The sequence below is a fragment of the Clarias gariepinus genome, chromosome 1 (assembly GCF_024256425.1).
Source record: "Clarias gariepinus isolate MV-2021 ecotype Netherlands chromosome 1, CGAR_prim_01v2, whole genome shotgun sequence".
NCBI lineage: Eukaryota > Metazoa > Chordata > Actinopteri > Siluriformes > Clariidae > Clarias > Clarias gariepinus.
In genome coordinates, this window is record NC_071100.1 from 34,496,064 (window position 1) to 34,518,541 (window position 22,478).

Sequence of the window (22,478 nt, forward strand, 5' to 3'; positions counted from 1 at the left end):
TAGGTTTGGGAATAGAGTGTACATTTTTGTGTGTAAGTATTAAGTTAATAAGTTAATCGTGAGAAATATGCATTAAGGAAAAAGAACATTGGCTTGTGTCACTTCATTGTAGGTTAAACATGTGGATTTGGTGGCTCATGGCTGTGTGGCTCACGGGACTGTACGAGCCCATAATACACCCCTCACTCCTTTAGCCAATGACAGAGAAGGAGAACAGGAGACAGACGACGACCGGCTGTGGCGTTATGCGCGTGCAGCTCTGCACTGAACCGCGCGGCAGGTGCACGAGGACGCGTAAAAGCCAGCGTGCGCGCGCACTGGACGCACATACAGATAATGCTTGCTCTTAGTGTGTGAACTCTGCTATAACTCAGATTCAGTGCGAGACTCGAACACGTCCAGTGTTCTGGAATAACGTTTTTATTTCTCCACGTGGATCGTGTCTGTGTGTGTGTGTGTTTGTGTGTGTGAGGGGGAGGGACCACAGAAGAACGAGAAAACAGAAAAAAGATTCAACCATGCCGCCTGGATTTCATCAGCTTGGAGGAGAGGTATTATTATTATCAATATTATTATTATTATTATTATTATTATTATTATTATACTGTGGGAGCTGATTAATGTGGTTATAACTTATAAGAGTTACAAAATAATTAACAAGTAGCCAAAATAAGGGATACATAAGAGTTAACTAAAACATTTAGATATTACATTACAAGCATGATGTATGTTTACACTAATTATAAATTACGTGTTGTTGTTATTATTACAATTTGTTTTTACCTTACATATTCTTAATAAAATGTGGTATTATTAATAAGTTTTAAGCCAAACACAAAAAGTTTTCCAACACTAACAGCAGAAGCCCCGCCTACTTCTCTCACAACATTTACAGTCACCTTTTGAAAATATAACTTATCTAGCTCCTGAAAATGTAATTAATAACCTTTTTGACACTTAAATCACTGCCTTGGTTTCACACTGTAAAATGAATCAAGCACTCGTAATGTGATTTGTTCGAGCATAACTTTAAATATGTCAGGCCTATAAGAAAGTGACCTTCACAAGGAGAACAGGCTTGCAGGACTGGTTCTCAGTACGCAGTACTGTGTTTAAATGGCATACTGTTTATCATCATACGAAAATAAAGAATCTATGTCAGGAGTCATGATTTTGATTCCCCACCTTTTATTCAATCAGTTTTCCTGAAGATTTTCTCAAATTATTTTGTACTACAGTGAAATTAAAATACAAATGTGTGTAGCCTATTTATTGGACCTGTCTAAAGTTTATGAGCATTTTCAGGGTCAAAACTGGCTGCAGATTTGAAAACAGTAATGTTTTTATTTGTACTGTGCCCAGGGCTACAGGACATGATCATTATACCCTCAATTTAGAGGCTGTGAATGAGAACCGAACATAGTCAAATGTGCTAAGGTCAAATGTTTTTTAAAAGGATGAAGAGCTTTATAATAATTTTGTCACATAATCGACAAAAACACTACCCTAACAAATTAAAGCACTAAATATAAGCAAATGCTTATCTGACATATACATATTCAGGGTTTCCCAAAAGACTGGATTTTTGGCTAAAAATATATATATATAAAAAAAAAACTATAAAAACAAAAACCCTGATTGACAACCTCTGATTTCGTGGCACTTGCGTATATGCTAAATTCAAGGATGCCGAACATTCCTTGATGTATGAGAACTGCTGTTGTTATATGAGATGATTTCCGCCTTTAATACAATTATTATTCTGTGCCAACTCTGACAGATTACTGACTTTATATGACCCCAAAGAAAAAGTCTAGTGATGATTGGTCTGGTACTATTCCATCTTTTATTCAAAGATAGATTGGGACTTAAATAAAAAGGGAAATATCAGATTCCTTATAATGAAAAATATCTGTGGATCCAGACTTTTGGGTCACCTTGTATAAAATGCTACCCGTAGAAAGTTTTTCAACTTACAAACCAACAGTTGAAAAGTGGAAATTATAACTGTCCAAGTAAAATGTCTAGGTTATAGATTTTATTACCTTTGTCTTTGCTGTAACATGTGCTGTAATATATTTTCATATGATTTCAGCACTCAGCAAATGACAGCAAATTAAATCACTGAAAGTCAAGAGCAAAGTATATTATATACATGAAAATGTATTCATTAAAGGGTTATTGTAATAAGTTGCTTCAATTTGTGAAGATAACAATTTTTACTTAATAAATGTTGCTGTAGTGACAGATAGTAAACATTTAAGTGGATAGGTCAGCCCCCTGGAGAGACTACAAAAGCAGTTGTGTTGCCAAAATATTTGGCACTATGTCTGAAGCTGTAGTGCCTTGCTTAGCACAGAGCATCTCTTCTTGCACTGCTGTCACTCAGTGGTAGGACAGGTGCCGAAGCTCCACGGCAAACACACAACCTCAACCTACACAGAAGCAATACCAATGTTTCTATTTCTTGTACTTTTATTATTGATTACACCTTAACGTACACCTCTACTGTTCATTGGTTGACTAAAAATTTATTAAATCATATGTAGGCACAATGTAATAACTGCTTTTATTTATATTCATGCCAGTCTAAAATCTCAAAAAGTTAGCAAAATGTGTTTATACCTAAATGTTTGACATTTGCTTATTAAACATTTCCTGCAATATTCCATTTCCATTAGTTGTAACTTCCTTCAGATAGTCTATTCAAATGCATATGTACTTGACATATATATATATATGTAAATGCACTTGACATATATATATATATGTCAAGTGCATTTGCAAAATCCGTCAAGCACCATAATAAAACTGGCTCTCATGAAGACCATCCCAGGAGGGCGAGACCAAAACCTACCTCTGCTGCAGATGAAAAGTTCATTTAGAGTTATCAGCCTGAAAAATTAACAATTAACAGCACCTCAGATTGAAGGCATTATGAAGTTTTTACAGAGCATAAGTAGCAGACACATTTCACTATTAACTGTTCAAAGGAAATTAATGCATTTTTTGAATGCCTTTATCATTCCTTTACAATGTAAAAAGAAATAAAAATCAGCAACAATCATGGAGTTAGAAAGTCACCCCAAACTTCTGAACAGTAGTATATATATATAGTATATATGTGTGTGATTTGAGCTGTGTTTGTGATTGGATCACAAACTAGGATTTAATAGGATTTAAACATACTGAACATGCTGAACATATTGGCCTGATATTATTAGAGGGTGATCTGTTAAACAGACACTTTCAGCTGCAGTTGTACCCTGGCTGGCTAATTTGGTTAACTTAATTAGCGATAGACAAAATGTTGTTTGTTACACTACATTTTGTTCAGGTTTGGCTAGTTTTTTAAAAATAAAGTTTTGCAATAAAATTAAGCATGAAATTGAATGCTTAAATTAGATATGAAAGTCCTAAAAATTCATCTGTGGTAAAACTAAAATATAAAACAGAACACAAACTAGTTTACCACATAGTCTGAGTATCATTTAGATATATTGTGAGCAAACACTGTTGTACTATGTAGTACAATGTTCATGGCAAAAACTGGTGTACACATGTCTCTATTTTAGACTCTGAGTTAGTCTGAGGCTGACACACAAGGTGACATTTTTCCAGCGTGGCTTCTCACCTTTTGTAATTGTAGAGTACCATGTATCAAATAACATAACATAACCAGGGTAGTGGAGGAATGATGGACTTGTAATTTATACATGCACCAGGCCTTGCCCTTTTAAAAGTGTAGATGTGCTCATTTAGTTTCTTTATACTTTTGACCGATACAATTAGAATGATTAGTTTAAAATATTACTATAGTTAAGTGTTTAAACAATAAACGTTTTATATAGCAGTTTTGAACAATCTATATATGCAATGTTCATGATGGTTCTGATTTACTGATACAACTGTAATCATGTTTGTGTTCTACAGAGAATAACTGGAACACTTGCACTGTCAGTGTTCACTGCAGTTTTGGGCTCGCTTCAGTTTGGATACAATATTGGAGTCATCAATGCTCCTCAGAAGGTAATTCCTTGATATCTTGCTTTGACAAAGTTTTAGAAAAAAGAAAATTTTGTGATCAAATTGGTAAATATGTAAATAACCACTGCTTCTACATTTTGGAAAGTGTGACACTTTTTTTTATATCACATGTATGATCTGGCTAGACCAGTGCTTAGTCCTATACAAACTCATTAGATGCTAAATCTATAGACATTCATGAGACAAAGTGCAATGCGTTAAATTGATTCTGTGTTATGTGGGTGCATACTCTAGATCAGAAATCTCTTTTATGTTTTTTCAGAATCGTACAAACACTTAGAAACTAGCATGTGTGAAGCAATTGGGCTTTGATATAACAAAGGGATCAGAGCAATTTTATCACTTTCAAGGACTTTTAATTGTGTTTCAATGTCAGCGTCAGATTTCTAGTCAGAATACCAGGCAGGGACACCCAGTCAGCCAGCATGGTTATTGCGATTATTGTTTTGGGTCTAAACTTTGGGCTAATTCCACAGTTTATTCGTGTTTTTAAAATGCGTATGGGTAGATCTAACGCTGATATAATACCATTAGAGCTTAAAAAGTGGAGATTAAGTAGGTTTCAAATATTTGTGCTTTACAATTGTATTAATGTTTAAAGAGGTCCTTAATGACATACAATTATGATATTATTGTATTATCAGACAATTTCCTGGTATGGCCTTAAAGGTCATGTTTAATGTATTAATTTACAATAGTAAATATTGCAGTTATTAAAAGCTTAAGGCCAGTGAAAATACACATAAATTAATAAGTAATAAAAAATCTGAAATTGCAATGAAAAAAATAAAAACTTAACAATAAATAGGCAGGAGCTTGTATTATTACCACTACAGTGTTATTAGGTAACAGACACCAGAAATATCCCCCAACTGTCTCCATCCATGTAAGCCTCAAACTCTAGTGTCACATTCAGAAACATTTAGCCACACTGGTGTAATGGGAAAAACCCTCTTGAGTTGTTTGAAGCAGGGGAATAATGCATATTATGCAATAACGCAAATTAGAATATCATTATATAGATTCATTACACACAGACTAATTTATAACAGTATTTTATTTCTTTGAATTTTAATGTTTAAGGCTCTCGCTACTTGATCAGAGCTCTCTTTGCATGAATTACTGCAGCAAGGTGAGGTATTGAGGCGATCAGTCTGTGGCACTGCTGAGGTTTTGTGGAAGCCCAGGTTGCTCTGATACTGGCCTTCAGCTGTTCTGTATTGTTGGGTCTCTTGCCTCACATCTTCCTCTTCATAATACCCTATAAATTCTCTATGGAGTCTCTACTTTTCAATGATATTCTAATTGTATATTTATAAATGCAAACCAAATTATAGTGTTCAGCAAATATAAAGCAGAACAAGTTACTCTGTGTTAAGAAAACTGTTATACTGTATTCATTGTCTTCATAAGAAGTATATGTGTGTACTTTTTTATAAGCACCTGCAAAAATCTTTTTTATCACAATTAATAGTTTTACATTTCAACTGATATACCCAGTCTCCTTTCTATTGTGCATACATTTCCATGACTCTCTTTATATAATCTCACTTATATTTATAATTAGCCTTGTTTATTTTACAACACTGTGATTTATTATTTATGCATTATATATAGTCAGTTCTGGAAAGGTGGATGACCGTCTGATTCAGTATTAAGTAGTTCTGTAAGATTTCATCAATCTCTGACATTTTAATCTAAAATGTTGGCTCACTTTTCTGCATTGCTTTAAGGACGTTTAAGGGATTTTGCTCATGCACAGCTTTTTTAAGATCCAGCTATATCATCAGTGAGTTTTGGCAAAGTCTGGCAATTGCACCAGTATAATTTGTTTTTTCCTAAGCCATTCAAATGCTGATTTGCTGATGTGCTTGGAAACATTGTTCTGCTTCTTGACACAATTTCAGCTCAGTTTGAGCTGCTGGATGATAATATTCATAGTATAATACATTGAGTTCATCCATGTCATAAATGACTGCAAGTTTCCTGGTCCTGTGGTTGTAAAACACACAATAAACTCTTATCCTGTCACTTTCCTACACGAAATATTCAAATATTAACATAGTACAATTTTTTGTATATGTCTTCCTTCACTGAAGAGCTTACATCTAACCTATTACTGTACACCACTATGCAAAATGTACACTGTTTTGACAAAACACTTTAAAAAAAAAAACTTGAAGTGAATGCCCGGCACATCCTGTTTATTAATAATGAACTCTGCAATACTTTTCCTTTCCCTACAAATGTTACTCTTGCTTTTATACAGTATATATTTTTTTAATGTTTCCCCTCATCTTCTTTTCTTTTTCTGCTCAGATTATTGAGAATGAGTATAATGCGACGTGGATACACCGTTACTCAAATTCCATTCCAGAGTCCACACTCACGTCTCTCTGGTCCCTCTCAGTAGCCATCTTTTCTATCGGAGGCATGCTCTCTTCTTTCTGCGTTGGAATCATCTCAGAGTGGCTCGGCAGGTGAGAGGGCACTCTTGTAATAGAAGTTACAAGGACCATTGGACTTTTACAGAGACTGTAGAAAGAGAAAGCCAAGCTTAATTATTTAATCGTTCATTTTCAGTGGCTGCTTCACTTCATCTTGAGCAGGGTCATTCAACTCTTTATAAAAATGCTAAATCTGTCCAGTGTCAATTTGACACTATCTGCAGCTGGTGAAGCCATCTAGTGATAAATCATTAATACTACACACTTATGTCAGATTACTAAAGCATATATTGTTTGTATCTATAATTATTCTTTAAATTCCTGATTTATGTTTAATTGTATTATTTTTATAACTAATAACTGTATTTAATATAAAGTTTGTAGGGTTATTTCTAAAATTTAAATGAACAAATGTGTATTTTGCAGTTTTATATATATCTATACACTACTATTCAAAAGTTTATGAACACTTGCAAATTTCTTAGTTTTTGTTTGGTGATTTATTTTCTACATTCTACAACAATACTGGGGATTTCAAAACATAAAATTACACATATGGGATTAGGCAATTACATAACATCAGGAAAAACAACAGTTAGTTATTTTAAGACACAGAGGTCAGCCTTTCTGTAATAGTTCTTGCAAGAACAGTATTGTCAAGTGCATTTGCAAAATCCAGCCTGAAAAATGACCAATTAACAGCAACACAGATTCGAGGCGTTATGAAGTCTTTACAGAGCATAAGTAGCAGAAACATCTCAATATCAACTGTTCAAAGGAGATTAATGCATTTTTTGGATGCCTTCAGCATTCCTTTACAATGTAGAAAGAAATAAAAATCAGGAACCATCATGGAGTTAGAAAGTGTTCTAAAACTTTTGAACGGTAGTTTATATATATATATATATATATATATATATATATATATATATATACTATATAATAAAATTTTAACAGGTATTCATTTCATTTTAAAATTACAAAGCTGTTACATTTTGCATTCAGTAAATAAGCTACATCTTTACAAAGATATGCCTAAAGGAACTCTAGAAATTCAAATAATCAAAGTATAAATCATCTTTATATGCTTGTTGAAAAATGTGTGTCTGCAAAATAAATAGTTATCACAACATAAAATGCTTGTAGATGTACAGCAACTAAGTAATAAACCATTTTCTATCAGTTATTTAACTTGCTTGTATGTCACATTGCTTCAGGCCACATTTATATCAGTAAGGCAATTTTTTTTTGCTAAATTATTCCATGTCAATTTCAGTGTAACTCAAACTTAACGAAGCACAGAAACTCAAACAATCTACATGCTGGCTCACCGTTGTCAATTCTGATCAAGTGATTTTTGTAACAATGTCTTGTAGCTGCTTTGTTACAATTTCCAATGTTAAAATTATTATAGAACCATTCATCAGCATTCAGTTTACTGTTCCTGAAATGCAGAGAAAAAAAAAATGTATGAAGAACAACACTTACAAGCAGAGAGCATGGAGCTCTGTCTTTATCTGATACTGAATATAATAGAATATTTACTGTGTGATGATGAATACATCTGAAGTAATGTACACTTAGAGAGGCTTACAGTTTACTGGGATTTATATGATTGTATGTTGTGTGTTTTAAAAGGAGGAAAGCCATGCTCATCAATAATCTCCTGGCTTTCATTGGTGGAGGCTTGATGGCTCTGTCTAAACTCAGTAAATCGTTTGAGATGATGATTTTAGGACGCTTTACGATTGGAGCATACTGTGGTAGGTATTTTAGTAAAATGGAATAGAAATGATTTAAGAATTTAACAGGTTTTAGATGTTTTAAATGTTTTGGTAATTTCATTAAACATCAAATCAGGTTTTTTTAAAATAATATATGTTTATGTTTACATGAAAACCATTTTTTCTGCTTAGTATGGAACAACTGTATATTGTTTCTAATAGCAATACAGTTTTAACTTGTTGGGAATTTAAGTGCTAATCAGTGTTTTTTTTCTTCATTAAGAATGCCCTTCTAATTACATTTCAGCAATTTCCTTAGATATATTTTTATCTTAATTTAATTTAAAGAATTATATATTGGTTTGCTTATAACAATCAATAAATTAATGCAAAAGAGTAGTATAATTTCAGCACATTTTATATTCTTTATTTCAATACCTTTCAATGTTCATTTGATCTGGTTAATCTATATATGTTTTAACTTTATATTGACTTTAGAGGTAAAAAAAAAAAAATGCAGAGAAACACCAGCCTTGATGTTCACCTTCTTAATGATAGTTAAGGATTTGTGTAGCAGATGAGCAGAAACCTAAATCATTTGGCCAGCTCTTTCAACCTGAGTCATCTAAGACCAGACATTGTACGATCAGTATGATCCAGACTGTATACTGAATAGTATTATATTATGCTTGTTTTCAGAAGAGAAAAAGACTTAAGCCATTCTGACACACAGCACTTTTGAAAAGCTATTGTGTACACAATGGATAAATTGTATATAAACAGTTTGATGTGTTATCAGGGCTGGCATCAGGACTGGTTCCCATGTATGTGGGTGAAATATCACCCACCAATCTGAGAGGAGCTCTGGGCACACTACACCAGTTAGCCATAGTCACTGGCATTCTCATTGCTCAGGTAAACTTATATTCAATTTATTGCCAAAGGTCAGAGGTGGCAGAAGTACACAAACACAATACTCAAGTAAAAGTACTTGCCTTATAATGTACTGCACTAAAAGTTAAAATACTAAATACATGCTCTAAAATGTATTACAAAAGTACATGTACTCCACAAACAACATATAGATATCTATCTGACCGAGTTACTGAAAAACAGTATTTCAAAGTATTTCAAACACAATTGATAACATGAATGTGCAAGTCTAATAGTGATTGAATGCGATAAGATTTAACATTAATTAAACAAACAGTGTGCAGCATTGTTAGCATCTGCCATCACTTTCGTAATTAAGCTATTAAGTTGCTATCTTTGCTATTCTGTATAATGCATGTAGGCTTTACACTTAAACATTGGGTGGGATATGTTGCCGAGGTAATCATCAATCACTTCGGTGCGTTAACAAATCTGTGCTTTTATAATGACCTGCCAGTCATTTCTCTAACCTACAACTGCTTGGACTGGTGGAATTGTTTCGTTCCTCTTATGTGAAGTGTAGCTCAGTGGTGATATGGACAGCGCAAACACTTATATTTAGATAAAAAAAGTACATAATGAGTCTCTATTGAAAACGTAGGGACCAAAACTACCAGTTTTTCATTGAAAACTGTAGTGATTAGAAGTAAAAAGTGTCACATAAGGAAAATACTCAAATACACTGAAAAGTACTTAAGTTCAGTAATGAAGTAGTTGTACTTAACTCCACGTTATTTAATTTTATAAAAATTTAGATTTTTAATAAACTTTAGACAAACATGATAATAATTCCATATCTTGTAATGTAAGGATTTTTTCTGTTCAGGTTTTAGGTCTGGAGACATTGCTGGGCAGTGAGGATTTATGGCCTGTGTTATTAGGCATTACAGTGATCCCTACAGTCCTACAGATGGCATTGTTGCCATTCTGTCCAGAAAGTCCTCGCTTTCTTTACATTGTCCGCTGCCAGGAGCACCATGCCAAAAGTGGTAAGGTGACACGCTGAATAAATCACACAGTGCTAAAAGCAAGTCTCCACATGTTCAAAAGCTGTACTAAGAACAACTTCAGTATAACATATATACTGTACACACACATGCATCCATTTGTCAAAAAGGGGCACAATGAATACTGACATCATACATAAGACACCTTCAGAACATTAAAACGTATAACAATAATAATAATAATAAAGACAAGACTATATTCCTTTTTATAGTTTAGAATAAAAATATTTAAAGGGTTATGACATATTTTTGTAGTGGTGTAGTTCAAATAACTTTAATTACATCCACCCTGTTCAGTGTGATATAAAGTGTCTAATAACTTTTTGGCCTCTTGAAAAGCTTTACCTTCATTCATATCTTCTGAGCAGCCCATTTCTCTAAACATACACTGCCACACCCAGTATGAAAATTTTTGGTTAAACTTCAGAAAAAAAGAAACAGGTATTATAAGTGGAAATGGCTGGCGCACACAACATTCTGCATGTTTGTTTTATACACTGTCTAATTTTAACTTTAAGAAAGATATACATAAATTCAAAGTATTACAGTCATAACTTTCAAACAAGTGCACTTGGCTTTAGTAAAGTATTCTTTAAAATCCTGTTTATCTGTGAGGGAACACACTTTTTTTTTTTTTTACTTAATTGCCAATTGTGTCTCTACATGTTCAGGTCTGAAGATTAAGAGATTCATGTCAAACCCAATGTAATATCACTTAATACAAAGGGTGACATCACAGGGCACTGGTGGCTCAGTAGTAGGTGTTTTGCCTGCCATGCAGAAGGCCCGGGTTCGATTCCCAGTCAGTGCCCAAACCGCCCACAGGACGGAGTGCCGGTTCCAAACTCGGATAAATGGGAGGGTTGCGTCAGGAAGGGCACCCCAAGTAAAAGCTGTGCCAAGTTGCTGTGCGGACTGGATATTGGTGACTGGTGGCGACCCCTTGCTGGGAGCAATACAATGTCACACAGAAAGTTATTAAGCACTATTCGGCATAAGTTTAAGGCATCGTCACAACTGACCTGTTTGAGATATCATAAATATCCTCTACAGTTTTGCATCTGTAGAGGAAAATGGATGTAAATTCTCAATCATATAAATTCCCTAGGAGGAGTACATCCAAATCCAATGTGTCGTTTTGCAAACGACCCAAAATAACTGACTTCCTGTTGAGTAGAGCCCATGACATGTGAAAGTTGTTTAGCTCAATGAGATCTAAATACGTACCAGGTTTCATGTGCATACATGCAAGTGTATATGAACTATGCAGCAAAATCTCGTGTGAAGAACACCAGAATACCACGACCCAGAATAACTGACTTCCTTAGAGTAGAGCCATGACATGATGTTCAGCTCAATGAGATGTAAATGTCTACTGGGTTTCGTGTGACTTTGTGCAATTGTGTATGCAGAAAAATCTTATGTAATTTTTTAATGGCAGCAGATTCCAACTTGTCTGCCAATTTTCATAAGGTTTTGAGCATGTTAAGATCCCCAAAAAGCCCCGGGTGCTGGAAGCCCCTCACACACTATGGGGACATATGAATGATGTCATAGTACTTGGGCGCTAATTTTGTCTTTGTGCTGCTGTCTTATCAGAGAAGACAACTTTCCAATTTTCATTTTTAATTTCCGTTTTTATAATTAGTCACCATCAACTGTTTCATCTTGGAAACCACAGCAAAAGCAAAGCAAAATTTTTAAACCTGATTATAAAGAGAAACCATATCTAATTAGTTAAAAGAAAAAAAAAATCAAAATCTCTAAAGCCCTGAGTCTTCTGGGGTAGGCTCCAGATCTCCTGTGACCCAGTAGCATTACAGTAGCGTGTCCTGAGTATGGTATTTGTTTTAACCAGGTCTGAGGCGTCTGACTGGACGGATGGAGGTGAGTGATGACCTAGCAGAGATGAAGGAGGAGAAGAGAAGGATGGACATGGAGAGAAAGGTGTCTATTGTGGAGCTTTTCCGCTCACCGCTCTACAGGCAGCCCATCATCATATCCATCCTGCTCCAGCTCTCCCAACAACTGTCAGGAATCAATGCTGTGAGTAATCAGAATACAGTGGAACCTTGGATTGCGAGTAACCTGTTTGTAATCGTTTCGCAAAACAAGCAAAAAAAAAAGACGAGTGTGTCTTGATATACGAGTACCAAGTATCATTGAGTATCATGTAACATGTGCTTCTTGCCTTGGTTTATTATTTCTTATGGGAGAAACACTTCAAGAACAAATAATGCCCACAATCCAAGATTCCACTGTAACTCCTTTTAAAGAACACATCATTTTGTAATAGAGAATTTAACAGTGAGCTAGTCAGTTGAAATGCTATTTTCACTATCTCATAATCAATAATCCTCTTTATCCAAGATGTCAGTTACTTTGTAGAAAACCCCTTGTTGCCAGGGAGTTTTAAAAGTTTTCTACCATATACAATATATTTCTGAAAACTATAGTCTCTCTTGTATGTCAACCTCAATCAGTAGGATTTTAAAGTATAATTAGAACTGAAACTAGATAATTATTTGAAATTTTCCACTTTGACCACAACACTGATGCATTGTGGGAATTGACAGCTAGTATCTGGAATATGTGTAATGTAGCATTACAGTTTTTCTTTCTTGAAAAGAGACTCAAATCTGTTCCAGCATGACAATGTTCCCGTAAACAAGGCAAACCTTGCCCTCAACTCTACTCAACACATTTGGGATGAAATGAAACACCTTGAGTACACTGACATAAACTGAAACCACAGAACTCTTCACAACCCTTCAGTATCTATCCACACTAATTCTCTTGTGACTGAATACACAAAAATCCCTACAGCCACACTCCAGAAGTCTACTGGAAAGCCTTCCCTGAAGAGTAAAGTTTATGAAAACAGCAAAGATGAATTGATCAGCTGTCCACATACTTTTGACCATATAGTGACCTTTAACATAATCAAGTCCTGGCATTCCAAATATATGAGAATTAATAAGAAATCTCCTAGGTATCAGTAAAAAGTAAAAAACAAAAAATTCAACCTTATTTTGGTGAAACAGAACACAACAGTGAAAAAACAGTAACAGAATTATACTCTTTACATCTTAGAGCTCTCCAAAATGATCTTTAATTTACCAACTAAAATACAGCTCACATTTCTTTCTGTTTCACTCCTTTTCCAAATCCGCTGTTTTTGTGTCTGCAGCCTTAAATGAACTGCCCCAGAACAGTTCTTTGAGAAAGTGCATTTTCATAGCCAGTTATAATGCTGGAACTGGAAACTTTTATGTTTGCACTGCTAATTGCTAAAAGCTAATTTAGCCATTCTGACAGACTTAAGATCACTAGGCTAGCTTTTAGCAGTAGGCCACTACATGCAAGGGTTAGCCTTATTTGCTATAGCTTTTAAAATGGCACCTAAACAATAGCAGAGTAGGTTAGTGTTGAGAAGAGCTGAGTTTCTTGGTATATGAGGTCATGATGGGGGAAAAAAATCAGATTTGCTTGTTTAAGTCCCAGCCAGTACAAATATGGAAAAAGGACAAACAACAGTGAATGTTTTTTTTCCCTCAAGTGTTTTTGTGTCGATGCAGACTTCAGACCCATCTGAATGTCTAAACATTACATTTTGCATAATTGTTCCTCTTTAATGATTTTTATTTTTATATATTGGCATCTAATCAACTAAACAAAGATTGAAATTATTATAAATAGCTTGCTGATATCTCAGTAAATTGTATTTTAACAATTTTATCTGTTATTATTAAACAATTATATATCCAGACCCTAATAGTCATAACAATATGCTAAATATATACTGCTTAAAAAAATAAAGGGAACACTTAGTCCCAGTTTGACTTAAACGCCTCTCATATGTGTATGCATGGTTCAAGTCAAACCGGGACTAAGTGTTCCCTTTATTTTTTGAGCAGTATACTTTATATATGATGGCTGGGATTATTACTTACAACGTAACATTTCCACCATTCACAACCAAAAATACTAATATATTTGCTTTTGTCTGCAGATTTTCTACTACTCAACCAGCATATTCCAGAAGGCTGGAGTGGAGAGCCCAGTCTATGCCACAATAGGTGCTGGAGTTGTAAACTGTGCCTTCACTGTGGTCTCGGTATGAACAGGCATACACATATCCCATTACTCTTTAACATCTTATCTAAGAACAAACAAGATAAGAGGGCAAAATGTCCACTGTCTGTTACTAGGTCATGGCATTTTAATGCCATTGGGTGTGGTATAAACACAGGTAGCAATGCAATATGATTTCCATAAGTTCACAAAAGTATTCAGACCCTATTTATGGCAATTTAAGACTTTTACAGAATGAATCAGACAGCCACATGAACAGTACACACTTTAGATGATGTATAACTTGATGCTTAAGACGAAGAAGTAAAATGAATGCATTTTAAGGATGAAGTAACCAGAAGTAAGATCAAACTAATCCAGAATAACTGAAAAAGAAAATATCAGCACTGATTTCAATACAAAGCAGGAACAAACCATAACATGATGGCTTCACAACATTGTATTTTAGTCTGTACCAGTTTTGAACACTGACATGGTCACCATGTTGTCCTTTCCATTTGTTTACTCAGTGTTTCTTGGATAACATTCAAAACCTTACTCCATAGCATTGGCTAGACTACTCAAGAACATTTTTGAGGACATTTATTTATATGGAACATTCCAGGATAAATTTTTACATGCTTGGCTCACTTTCCAGCACAGAAATTAATTATTTTTGGTAGTTTTACGTGTAGTGGACTAAAACAAATCTTCCTCCAAAATTTGCTTGTATTTTGTCCATTGGCCTTTCAAACACATCAAGCTTTACATTGCTGTTGTAAATGTTGCATGATGCTACCACAAGCCTGACATCTATAGTACTTCATCTCCTGTGACCTCAGCAGCTTTTCTTTTTTTCCCATTTTGGCTGGAATACTCCCATAACTAGTGCTTTGATGTACGTTCTTTCTAGTTTGTTGTCACATTTATGGTAGAGAACCATACCACTTTTCTTGTTTCTGGCTGTGTTGGGATTACAGTGATCATCCACAATGCTAACACCACCACCAAGTAAATTGAATAAAATTGATCATCGATTAAACTGGAGATAGGATTATGGGCACCAATAAGCCAGTGTAGCATAAATTGCTAAAAAAAAAAAGTCAATGCTGGTTATTACAGAAAGGTATAAGAACAACCTGTGGATAGCCTGCTGTGTATGGGCTAATCAGATGAAGAGTTCAAGGCTGTTGATATGGCCTCCAAACTCCACAGATTTAAATCCGATCGAGGATCCACCAGATGCAACAGACAAACAAGTCCGATCCCTGACTCACCCTGCGATCTACAGCACCCATTGTATTTGCCACTAACCTCCCGGTGCCAGATACAACGACACACCCCTGAGGTCTTGTGGAATCCATACACCAATGGGGCAGTACTGCCCAGGTGGCACAAAGGGAACCTACACAATATTGGCCCTAATGTTTTTTTTAATGTGGCTGATCAGTGTAGATGGTTATGCAGAGATGCTCAGAGACTTTAATTTTATCCTTTCTATGATTTGTAGTCTTAAGAAACGTTAAGAATAACTTACTTTGAATACTTTTGGTCTTCATCATTAATCTATATGATAACTATATATGCAATGTTTTCACAACCTGTTGTATTTGTCCATTTGTTTTTCTATGGATTAGCATAAAAAGATATAAAAATAATTTCTACTAAACAGCTTTTCTTGGTGGAGAGGATGGGCCGGCGGACGCTACACATGCTAGGACTGGCCGGAATGTGCGTTTGTGCAGTAATCATGACAATTGCCCTCAGCTTATTGGTTAGTACATTTACTTCCAAGTCTTCGTGCTACAGGGGTGTTAAATGTTATTTATTTGAATTGACTAAACTGTTTTCTTTGAAACATTTTGTTCTCCAGTCATTAATCATAGTTTACCTTTTCTTTATTTATGCAATTTACGTATGTAGGTATTTTTCCCCTTAATAACTTTTATTTGGTCATCAGGAAAGCGTGCCATGGATGAGCTACATTAGCATGCTCTCCATCTTTGGCTTTGTGGCCTTCTTTGAGGTGGGCCCAGGACCCATTCCCTGGTTCTTCGTGGCTGAGCTGTTTTCTCAAGGGCCCAGACCTGCAGCCATGGCTGTGGCAGGATGTTCCAACTGGACAGCAAATTTCATAATTGGCATGGGCTTCCAGTATGTTGCCGTAAGTATAAATATGTATCAAGTAAATTAAACAGACCCTTAACATGATGTCTACTTAAATTCATAAAACTCTTTTCTTTTCTCTCCTTATACTTCAGAACCTCTGTGGTCCGTATGTATTCCTCATCTTTGCGGCACTCCTTCTGTTTTTCTTGCTTTTCACCTTCTTTCGAGTTCCTGAAACTCGAGGAAAGACTTTTGACCAGATTTCTGCCAGTTTCAGTCACCGTTCTAATAGTATACTGGACCGGGATCTGAGCATGGAGCTAGTAAAGCCCAGTACAGAGCTGGAGGACTTGGGAGCAGACAGCTCAGAGCAGTAAGAACCAGCAGGTGAAGAGTCTGATCTAGGGATACATACCAGAACAGACACCTTACCCTCTGATTATGTTTGACGAGAGCTGAATGTATATGAACGAAGGGAGAAAGACTAAAACAATGCTGCTGATTGTTACAATGTTTGATAAGAGTGTTTCAGAGAGACTCGGATTACTGCACTTTATCTGCACAACAATGGTTGCCAGTTATATTTGTATATTTTTATTTACACTGACACAGTCCGCTATTTTCCTTAATACTGACATATTCAAGAATTTCTAAGATCTTCAAAGGAATATATAACCTTTTTTTTTTATTCTACCACAAGTATTACCTTGTCTTCGAGAAACAGATCAAGGTTAAAATAAATCAGAAAACCATGCAGATGAATTTTGTAATTGTTTTTGGGCAGTCCCATCAGAGGCTTTACTCCAACTTGTGCTTTAAGTAGATTTTAAATATAATACTTCTGTATTTGAGGTGAGAAAAATTAATCGTTTAAAGATTTAGACCAGAAAAAAAGTACAGTAGGGCTTAATATGTAGTGATTTGACTTTTAAAAAAATGGTAAGAGTATTAAATGGTTAAAATGTTTTGTTTGCTACAGTAATTGATTTTATGTGAGTTGATAACGGACAAGATTTTTATTTTGAAATGGAAAAAAACAAAGGACCTATTATTTTAGTAATTGAAACCATGTTTAGTATATATGGCAAGTATAACATATATATAAAATGTCATACTTGGTAAGTTATGAGTAGTTTGACAATAGTGATCTGTGTGTGTCGTTTGTCATGTTTGCAATAAAAAAGACGACAATGAGGTGTTGCATGCACCTTTGATCTAATTAACGGTTCATTAATTTATTTATATTGTTTTATTGAAACTGCCCATTGAAAGACATTAAACACTAATTTTGCCCTTACTGAATTTTTCATAATCCTTTTGGTCATATACATTTGCAGCATTATTGCCCCTGCAACTGACAACTTCAGTAAATGAAAACTTCCATAACAAACATTATTAGGCACACAATACAGTGGTGTTCAAAATAATAGCAGTGTGTTGAAAAAAGTAAGTAAAGCTCCATATCCATATAATAACTTTTAATTTAAATCACACAATGCATTGGACACCCTGCACATTCTATTCTAAATCACAACATAAAGAAAAATGTGCTAAATGCATTATTAGTTAATGTAAGTGAAGAAAAACAAATATCAGTTTGTTCAAAGAAATAGCAGTGTCATCATTCATCTTTACAAAGTGATGAATTTACAGTTTAAACTAAAGTGCTTGAAGTTTAATCTTTCTTGTGCATCTCTGAACTAATGTTTAGTTGTATAACCATGTTTTCTGAGAACTGTTTCACATCTGTGACAATTGTACCACATGCCACAATTCCTCGGCATTTCTTAGTTTTGCCTCAGAAACAGCATTTTTAATGTCAGCCCACAACTTTTTTATTGGATTAAGGTCTGGGGATTGGGCTGCCCACTCCATAACGTTAATCTTGTCAATCTGGAACCAAGATGCTGCTCGGTTACTGGTGTGTTTGGGGTCGTTGTCTTGTTGAAACACCCATTTCAAGGGTATTTTCTCTTCGGCATAAGGCAACATGACCTCTTTAAGTATTCTGATGTACTCAAATTGATCCATGATCCCTGAAATGTGATAAATAGGCCCAACACCATAGTACGAGAAGTGTCCCCATATCATGATGCTTGTGCCTCCATGCTTCACTGTCTTTACAGTGTACTGTGTCTTGAATTTAATGTTTGGGGGTCGTCTGACAAACTGTCTGCAGCCTCTAGACCCAAAAAAAGACAATCTTGCTTTCATCAGTCCACAAAATGTTGCACCATTTCTCTTTAGGCCAGTCAATGTGTTCTTTGGCGAACTGTAACCTCTTCAGCACATGTCTTTTTTTCAACAATGGATTTATGGGGGCTTCTTGCTGATAGCTTGGCTTCACATAGCTGTGTTCTAATAGTAACAGTACTCACAGGTAACTTTAGGTGTTCTTTGACCATACTGGTACTGATCATTGGCTGTCTTTGAGTCAATTTCGTTATTCTTCGATACATTTGAATAGTAGTTTTCCATTTTCTTCTACATCTTTCTGGTTTTGATCTCAACTGTACATCACTTTTATCTTATAGGTATTGTTCCCGCGAATAAGTTCCTCATTTGTTTGTACCAGGGTTTAAATTATACTGCCTTTTCTTGTTTATACTAAATAACAACATTATCTTTACGCTTTACTACTGGATTTTTGCCTTTTTCTGTTTTTTGCGCTTTTTCGGAGAACGCGTGTATCATCTGAGAACAAGCGGAATCCATCACCAAACAACTTAACTCCGACTCAGGTACGTTATAATGAATAATATTCAGCTCGTCCAGTGTGTAGAGAGCAGGATGCTTAGACATTCTTGTTAGTGATAATTTTACTTGTGATAGGTGTGTGTTAGTGAGCACTCTGACAGAAAAGATATCAGCGCTAGAGGAGAGCATCCAGACTTTAGAGAGAGTTAGAGAGCGTGAGAGCAGCGTTATTCCCGTAGTGGACAGTCTGGGTGCCGCAGGTGGAGATAACCAGCCCCCTGCGCCCCCTGAGTGGCGCAGTGGTAAAGTGCTCGCCCTATCATCGGGAGATCGCTGGTTCGAACCCCGGGTGATGCTGTTTTCCTCTCACAGCCGGAGGTCAAGACAGAGCTGATTGGCCGAGCTCTCTCAGAGGGCAGGGATGAGAGGTACTTGCGCTCCCACGGCTAGCGCTTCCCTTCGAGTGTGTTACTCCGCCCCTAATGGGGCGTGAGCAAGCAGTTCGAAAAGATGCAGTCAGCTGACATCAAGTGGTTCGGAGGAAACACGTGATAGTCTTCGGCCCTCCCGGCTGAGTGGTAGTAGTAGCCTTTATGTGGGAGCCCCCTAGTGACGGGGAGGAATTTGCTACGACTAAATTAGGGGAGAAAATTGGAAAAAATCCCCCCAAAAAATATAATTAAATGGAGATAACCAGCCCACGACTCCGGCATTAGAGGCCTCACAGCTGGGCTAGCCTACCAGAGCACACCTCCTCTGCGCTTCACGTGTCCAACAGGTTTGCTCTCCTCAATGATGCACCCACTGAAAAACCTGAAAGAGCTCTGGTTATAGGAGATTCTATACTGAGACATGTGAAATTAGCCAGGCCTTTGGGGCGCCAGCGGCAGTGGTTAGGTGTATCCCGGGAGGCAGAGCACCGGACATAGCAGGTAATCTTAGGGCTCTAGGACAGCACAGGTTCTCCAAGATAGTGTAACATGCTGGAGCTAATGATATACGCCTTTGTAAGTCAGAGGTTAATAAGAACAACTTTTCAGAGGTGTTTAAATTAGCAAAGGCGATGTCCGATGACGTAATATGCTTTGGTCCCATCCCAAATAGACTTGGCGACATAGCTTACAGCAGGTTATGGTCGCTGAATCGCTGGATGTCCAGGTGGTGCTCTGAAAACAATGTGGGTTTAATAGATACAGTAATTGGAAGACCTTTGAGGGCAAAACTGGCCTGTTAGGGCGGGACGGTGTCCATCCCACTCGGGAAGGTGCTGCTCTCATTTCTTTTAGTATAGCTCATAGTCTCAGAAGAGGCCTAGTTAATCGGTGACAATCCAGAGCCCAGGCCAGGGAGCCGACAGACAGGCTAAACCAACCGTCTGCTAGCTGCATAGAGTCGTCACTCAGGGTTTACTGTATTGAGACTGTGTCTGTTCCCCGAGCTAAAAACTAATTTAGAAAGACTCAGAAAGTCTGTTTTAGTAATTTAATTAACATAAAGACCACAAACTCGGATCATACTAAATGTGCAGTCGGCACCTCTGATCTGAAGCTAGGACTGTTAAATATTAGATCTCTCGGATCTAAAGCAGTTATTGTTAACGAAACTATCACAGACCAGGAGTTTGATATATTACGTTTAACAGAAACCTGGATTAAAGAAAACGAGTATGTAGCTCTAAATGAAGCTAGTCCTCCTGGATACAGCTACATACACCATCCTCGGCTAACTGGTAGAGGAGGAGGCGTCGCAGTTATTCACAATGATAATCTGGCTATCGTACAAAAACACGTAAAAATGCATTTGAAATTCTCTATAGTAACATAAATTCAGCTCAGACGATTCCGCTAATCATCATTTACAGACCCCTAGGGCCGTATTCTGAGTTTCTCTGTGAATTTGCAGATTTTCTCTCAAACCTTGTTGTTTCCGTAGACAAAGTGTTAATTGCTGGAGATTTAAATATTCATTTTGAGAATCCAGAAGACCCTCTGAGAGCAGCATTTATGTCCATACTGGACTCAGTAGGAGTAAATCAGTGTGTAGTAGGACCCACTCATAAAGCAGGTCACACTTTGGACTTAATATTATCCTTCGGATTAAGTATAAGAAACATAATTACAATTCCACAGTCTGAAGTTATCCCAGATCACTGTTTTGTCTCAATTAAAGTGTATCATAGTAAAAATGTATGCACAGCACCGCGCTACCGCCTTAAACGTATGTTCACATCAAATACCACACAGAGCTTTATCAATAATCTCCCAGAGTTATCAACTTTGATTGGATCGCCATCTGACTCCACAGAACTCGATCAAGTGACTGAATATCTAGAGTCAACACTTCATTATAGCTTAGATAATGTAGCTCCAGTTAAAAGGAAAATGATTAGAGATAAGAAACTTGCTCCTTGGTATAATGACCACACACGCACTCTAAAACAAACCGCTCGTAAATTAGAACGCAAATGGCGTCAAACTAAATTGTTAGTATTCTAAATAGCATGGAAGGAGAGCATCCTGAACTATAGAGAAGCTCTCAGTGCTGTTAGATCAATGTATCTCTACTCTTATAGAAAAAAAACAAAAATAATCCTAGATTTTTATTTAATACCATAGCCTAATTAACTAAAAACAAGACCACTGCAGAAATCTCCACAACAACATATAGTAGTGAGGATTTCATGCTTTTTCAATAAAAAAAATCATAAATATTAGGCAAAAAAATCAGCCTTTAAAACCAGACAATTTAAGTGATACAGATGATAAATTAATCACATCACATCAGAACCTAAAATACTCCCCTTGAAGCAAGAGAACTGATCTTGACCCCTGTCAGCTTTCCAATTACATGCCGATATCAAACCTCCCCTTTATTTCTAAAATTCTGGAAAAGGTAGTATCACAGCAGCTCATGTTCATATCTACATAAAAATAGCATAAACGAACTGTATCAGTCAGGATTTAGGTCTCATCACAGCACAGAGACAGCACTCGTTAAAGTAGTAAATGACCTCCTAGTGGCTTCTGATCAGGGTTGCGTCACTATGCTTGTGTTACTCGACCTCAGTGCAGCTTTTGACACTATTGATCATAGTATTTTCCTACACAGATTAGAAAATGTAGTAGGAATTAAGGGAACTGCCCTCTTACGGCTTAGATCCTATTTGACTGATCATTATTAATGTGTAGATTTAGACGGTGACCATTCCTCATGTTCTCAAGTTGAGTTTGGTTTTCCACAGGGTTCTGTTTTAGGCCCACTGCTTTTTTTCCTTTACATTCCTCCTCTGGGCAACATAATTCGTAAACATGGTATTAGTTTTCATTGTTATGCTAATGACACACAAGTATACGTTTTAGAAAAAACAGATGAGAAAAACCAGTTTACTAAAGTTGAGCAATGTGTGCAGGACATAAGATATTGGATGTTAATTAATTTCC

General features: G+C 36.2%; 1 protein-coding gene across 1 annotated transcript; it reads left to right on the plus strand.

Moving 5' to 3' along the window:
• Nucleotides 1-220: 220 nt before the first annotated feature.
• On the plus strand, nucleotides 221-17,638 carry LOC128528672 (solute carrier family 2, facilitated glucose transporter member 4-like). Its single transcript, XM_053501694.1, has 11 exons — nucleotides 221-551; nucleotides 3,934-4,029; nucleotides 6,367-6,527; nucleotides 8,133-8,257; nucleotides 9,018-9,133; nucleotides 9,978-10,140; nucleotides 12,017-12,204; nucleotides 14,171-14,275; nucleotides 15,905-16,006; nucleotides 16,193-16,396; nucleotides 16,494-17,638. The coding sequence occupies exons 1-11, from the start codon at nucleotides 519-521 to the stop codon at nucleotides 16,716-16,718; spliced, it is 1,518 nt and encodes a 505-aa protein (XP_053357669.1). The 5' UTR covers nucleotides 221-518; the 3' UTR covers nucleotides 16,719-17,638.
• Nucleotides 17,639-22,478: the final 4,840 nt, after the last annotated feature.